This window comes from Poecilia reticulata, linkage group LG21, assembly GCF_000633615.1.
Source record: "Poecilia reticulata strain Guanapo linkage group LG21, Guppy_female_1.0+MT, whole genome shotgun sequence".
NCBI lineage: Eukaryota > Metazoa > Chordata > Actinopteri > Cyprinodontiformes > Poeciliidae > Poecilia > Poecilia reticulata.
In genome coordinates this window covers 10,483,877-10,489,876 of record NC_024351.1, presented here as the reverse complement: position 1 = coordinate 10,489,876, position 6,000 = coordinate 10,483,877, and the positions used below count along the sequence as shown (strand labels likewise).

The following is a 6,000-nucleotide window of genomic DNA, read 5'->3' as shown; positions in this document are numbered from 1 at the left end:
TTCGAACCCACATGCAGGAACACACACGAAGAGATCAGTAAGTGCAATAATTTATTTACAACATGTACAAGGAGATAGATTGCCACAGGAAGGAAGGTTGGGTCCAGGAAACTCTCGGGGGCGACTGCAGGCAAAATGGAGATGGTGAGTATAAAGATGGTGGGAATTGACTTGACTACAGGATAAAGTTGTGCTTACCGAAGGAAGCAGATAAAGTGCAGCGGAGGGGGGTGGGTGCCAAGAGAGGGAGTAGTGGAGAGGACGTAGGTAGACCGACGGTGGTTATGGCGTTGGAGGGCGGACAGGTGGATCTGAGGAGACTCGGAGGAACAGCGGAGGGCTTCCAACTAGAGGAGTCACAGGAAGGGGTAATCCAAGGCTAGTTGGCCTAGGGGAAGGCTTCCCCAGAGAACCTTGTAGATGTCCTGGAAAAAAGGTAACAAGAGACAGGTCAAAAAGGCTACTAGGAGAAACAACTTGAAAAAACGTCTCTGAGGATATAACTCAGCAGGCTGATGTACCACTAAAGGCAACACTCTGGCAGAGAAGTGTTGGAAGCCCACTGTTCTTATACTCCTCCTGGGAGATGATGATGCCAATCAGGTGTGTCCTGTAGAGCCTGTCAGCACACCCTCCTGCCAAGATCCAACCCACTGGCGCCCTCTTCTGGGTGGTTGGTGGTGCTGAAAAGGAAAACCATCTGACCCCACAACCTGGTACCCAACAGGCGGACACCCTCGATGTGGGCTCTGATGCGACAAGAGTGGCTGTGGTCAACTATGCCAGTACAGTCAAGATAGAGTTCCTGCTCAAGGACCACTTCAACAAACTTAACTTGAAGAAAGCCATCGCCCGAATTGAGCCCCTGGCGACTGGCACCATGACCGGCCTCGCCATCAAGACAGCAATGAAAGAAGCCTTCACCGAGAAGTCTGGAGCTCGACCTCGCTCCGGGAACATCTCCAAGGTGGCTATCGTCGTGACTGATGGGAGGCCTCAAGACCAGGTGGAAGAAGTGTCCGCTGAGGCCCGGGCCTCGGGCGTAGAGATCTACGCTGTGGGTGTGGACCGTGCAGACATGCAGTCCCTACAGCTGATGGCCAGCGTCCCTCTGGAGGAACACGTCTTCTACGTGGAGACCTACGGCGTTATCGAGAAGCTCACCTCCAAGTTCAGGGAAACCCTGTGCGGTAGGACAGAGAAGGGCCTTCAGGACCTTTCCCTCCGTTAACCCTGGTCTAGTTCCTCAATCAGGGCACCTACAGTCTACAGGGGTGGTTGCTGAAGAATGTGGATTATTTACAATGTTATTAGTGACCTCTGAAATCATGAGGGAAAAATCAAGCTGCAGATGCTCTCAACCCCCACATGGACTGCAGATGTCAGAATGTGCTTGTTGAGGCATTAATTGCCTGTAAAGTTTTGGGGCTATTCAGTCCCAAACTTTCGGCTTCAACTTAAAAAAAATAAAAATTCAAAGAAAAGTCAGAATTTTTAGATGTTTGCAACCACAGTGTCCTTATGTTTTTAAATGTTCTCTGTGTTTAAAGTGACTAATGTACAGGGAAATCTTGATAAGGTTATAAGAACTTTACAATGTCTGTACCAGTGGTTTGAATAGCTGAGGTTCTGCTGTGAAGACGAGATGTTTTGTCTCAGTGTTACTGTTCGTCCCTCTTTCAGGTAACACGTCTGTGTGCTTCCAGTGTTTCTGTGATTTTTACCTGTGTTGTCTAACACACAGCAAGTGGCTGAGATGTGGTGAAAGTGTTTGAATGATGGCGTTTCCCACCAAATGCAAACCTGAAAGAAAAACATCTATCAATGCCTTTAATTATGAAGCTATGAAGATTAATTTTCTAGCAAATTCCAGCACAAGTTAGCACATCTCAGCACAAAGCAAGAAAAATACTTTGTACCAGTTTATGGATCTGTACTGATACTTTCCCTCAAACCCAGGTCTGGACCCCTGTGCCATGGGACATGACTGCGAGCACATTTGCATCAACAGCAATGCATCCTTTTACTGCAAGTGCCAGAGCGGTTACGTCTTGAATGCAGACAAGAAAACATGTTCCCCAAAACGTAAGAACCTACTGAATCTTCACTTCCTTTAATCTTTGGTTTTTCTTGTGATATTATCGGTGCTCTAAAGGTTCGGGAATCCGTATAAAAAGTGCATGGGTTCACAACATACCAACCAACTGCTCCTTACTCTGCCTTGCAAAAATGTTTATAACTCATTAGGCTGTTTACATTTTGTCATGTTGCTGTTACCGCTTTCATCTGAATTTTATGTGACAGACCAGCAGAAAGTACTAATCATACTAATTCCACACACATACTAATACTAATACTAATCATAAAGTATTGTAAAAAAAATATTCGAATATTTTTACAGCTAAAACAAATAATAATAATCAAGCCTACATTTGTGTTCAACCCACCATATTTCTATCTCTGCTTTAGCAGAGCCCCTATATGTCACTATGAGGAAGTTTTTTTACAATTCGTCCTGCTGTGAAAATATGCTCTCATTTCTTTTTGCTCTGCTTTTTTCTTGCTCACTAGTTAAAAAAACAGTGTGGGTGGTTCTTTCTGTACTCCTTTTTTTTTTTTTGCTGGACATATGCTGCTACGCTGATGTGAAATCTGCTCTCTCCTGGTGAAGAGGCGAGGGCGGAGGTGGTGGAGGATCCCTGCAAATGCGAGGCCATGCTGGTTTTCCAGAGGCAGACGCAGGCGACCATCCAGCAGCTCACAGCCAAGCATATCCTTCCTGTTGTTTTAAATGGCAGACAGTGTTTTAAACGGTCTGCTACACGTATGACCTGAGCTGACCAGGCACTTTTATTGCTTTTTCCCCCCCCTTTTTCCTTGACTGTTCAAACTAGCTGACATATCCGGCAGAATAGAGCATCTGGAGAACATGTTGGGCCGTGCATGAAGCTTTGCACACTGGTTAGAGTGACTATCTGTTTTTGTTTGAAACATTGGTGAAAGTCATCCACTGTGTGTTCATTTTCAACTTCTACTTCTTTGTTTTCTCCAGGAGCAGACGACTTCTGTGGGCTGCTGCGTTCACGGACATCATCGGCAACGTCATCAGAACAGATTTTATCCATCAACTAAAGCTGTGACTCAAAATTCAGCAATTTGCATCACATGTGATGTTTAAAAACTATTGTTTATGGAACTAATATTAAACTTTATGATTGAAGTTGTACTAAAGATCTCATTTTTTAAATGTTTTTGTGCAGAAGTATATGTACAAAAAATATGTACATAGAACACTTTATGCTTACTCAGTGAAGGATGAAATATTTTTTAAGAAAAGTAACCCATTATATGTTAAAATGGCATTAATCTAGGTTTATACATAAAACGTAAACAAGCATTTCTGTTTTATATATTATGAGTGTTATGAAGGGACATGTTTAGCAAAATGTATATGTAAAATTAACAGGAAATAAATGCGTATTTTATAACTGGCTTTGTTATTTTAATTCTTGGGTTTATTTTTCAAAGTATTCAAGAGCAGATAAAATTTTTACATTTAAGAAGGGTTTAATGTGACTGAGTTTCAGTTGTACACAACACAAGTAAAAAACACAGTAAAAGCTTGCTATCTGATGGTGGTAGTAAGATTGAAAGCCAGACGTTTTATGCTAAAGATCCAGCTTGACAAATATCTTGAACAGGTTGAATACAAAAACAATCAAACAAATAAAGTTACCAGTTAAAACTTTGTGAGACCCACAACTCCAATAAAAGGCTGTAATTGTTTGATTGCAATAAATCAAGCAATAAAGACGATCAGCTTTGTAGTTATTCGATCTAACTTGCACGATGATCAAGTTAGCAGCGTTAGTTTAGTACAGTGTTTCTAAGTTTGAAAGCTTTTCCTTCATTCCTCCAAGCATCTGCTGCCACAAATTTTAGTTGAGCAGAAAAAAGTGACTTTTGCTTCCCTGTGTTGGCAGTGGGGTCTCATGATCATGCAGGGTTTGAGCTTTGGTGGTTCCAAGTAAATTTAATCACCTACAACTGATGATTTCCTTCAGGATGATTTCCTTCAGAACATTTCTCCAAAGAATCTCCAAAATGTACTTTTATTGTTTACTTTTAGATAATTATATAAAGAATGCAAATACACTTGATACACCAACATTGACAAGTCAGGATTTTTTTTGGCAAGTTTATAATATGCAATTTATACTCGATTGGAATACAGTGAAAGATCAAATAGTTACTCTGAGATAAATAGTGAAGAGCTAGAGTCAATTTTATATAAGTGTCTCCTTTTGCTGCAAGCTGCAGCAAAAACTTATGTAACCTCAGACAGAAATAATATCTGACTTTTTCTATGTGAGTATGGAAAAATAAGATAGTAGAGCACTGACATTTCTGTTACCAAAGTGCCATAGTTCACTCTAACATCTGATGCCAGGAGACTTCTTCAAAAATGTTCATACATTTGACTCTGCAGCCCACACACATAAAATACAATACAACTAGACTAACATAATATATTTATACAACTTGTTACAAAGAAAAAATCCTTTTTTTTAAGACCGGCTGTATCCAGGAAAACAACCGGTGCAGGTTATCGTTGGAATGTCCCTAAAACAGCCCAGTGGACAGAGCGTCTCCTGTCTGCGGCGAGGCAGAGTCAACAATCCTGGGTTGGTTTGGATCCTCTTCTCTCTTTTGACCAGACAGCTGGTTTGTGTTTGTTTGCTGTTTTGCATCATGGTTACCATACACACGCACGCACACGCACACGCGCACGCACGCTGTAGCTCTTAGTGTGTTCATCTTTTCAGGAGAAAAGATAAATGGGACTCACAGTTGTCTGAGAAGTGGAGAAGACGCACAAAGCTTTTCTGTTTAGAAGGTTTACCAGAAGCTGTGCCACAACCGGAATCTTCAGCAGGTGCTGGCTTTTATTGACACATCTGCTTTTATAACTTGGTATACGATTTCTGATTTGAAAATTGTAATAAAAAAATCTTAATTGCAGTAGTCACACCATTCCTAAACCTTACAGTAGATGTTTTGATTATGTGCAAAGACTTTCATGTAGTGTTTAAGATCAATCCAGGTGGTTTTCAACAGATCCGTGGCTTGAAATGAAGCATTTCTCCTGTTCAACACTGCAACTGAACCAACCGACAAAACGAGACAAAAACAACAATCCAATTTAGAATAGACTATAAATGTCAAAAATACTGGCAGTCCTTTGCGCTATTGGTTTGTTAGTGAGGCAGACCTAACTGGTCAGGTGCCTGTCCAACATGGATTTGGACACTTGTGTGTCAACTCTCTCAGCAAACAGCAACTTTCATGTTGGGCAAGTTCTGAACATAATATTTGCTTCAAATCTCACTGATAAATTCCATATTTTTAACTGATCTGTAATAATTTGAAAAGAAAATTCTAAATTTATTGACTGACATGGAGAGGTAATTTTTGAGGAGTAACTTCAAATCTTTCTTTTCCCCTCAAAATCCTATCAATTTCCGCTTTTAGACGTTGTAGAACGGTCCACCAGGCGAGGCTGTGCCATTGTTAAGCTTTCATAAACCTTTGCAGCAATATATGTTATTTCCATTTCTCCAAAAGCAGCCCGTTTGTAGCATCTCTTTCTCAGTCTGCATGTTCTGTTTGATCTGTGTCAACTCGTCAACACAGTCCGGAGAAAAATGAGCTGCTCAGGGAAGCACCAAGCTGCTGACTGACCTCTTGCTCCATAAGGTGTAATTTTTTCCCACGACAGGCGACTTCTTGGCCTTAGAAATTGTCTGAGAATTTCTCTCTGCTATATGTCTCCTTGTTGTTGTACAGATGACCCAAAAAAATATCTCATGACCAATTTAACCGATGCTTTAAACTGTTTTTATTACAGTATATTTTTATTTAGTGAGAATCATCATTATTTTGAAGTTATTTATGTAATATAACTTCTTACTTGAGGAATATCCTTTGCTTACATTGCAT

The 6,000-nt window shown here is 40.9% G+C and overlaps 1 protein-coding gene across 4 annotated transcripts in view; it reads left to right on the top strand.

Annotated features, from left to right (window-relative positions):
- The window catches only part of matn3a (matrilin 3a), a 10,847-nt gene extending 7,355 nt beyond the window's left edge, over positions 1 to 3,492 (top strand). For 3 of the 4 annotated variants that reach the window (XM_008397571.2, XM_008397568.2, XM_008397570.2), the window contains 5 exons: positions 728 to 1,190; positions 1,960 to 2,085; positions 2,672 to 2,770; positions 2,892 to 2,961; positions 3,053 to 3,492. In XM_008397571.2, the coding sequence (XP_008395793.1) occupies positions 728 to 1,190; positions 1,960 to 2,085; positions 2,672 to 2,770; positions 2,892 to 2,947 (744 nt within the window). In that variant the 3' untranslated portion in view covers positions 2,948 to 2,961; positions 3,053 to 3,492. The remainder of the gene's footprint in view (positions 1 to 727; positions 1,191 to 1,959; positions 2,086 to 2,671; positions 2,771 to 2,891; positions 2,962 to 3,052) is intronic. The other variant, XM_017302331.1, reaches the window with a different exon arrangement.
- Positions 3,493 to 6,000: the final 2,508 nt, after the last annotated feature.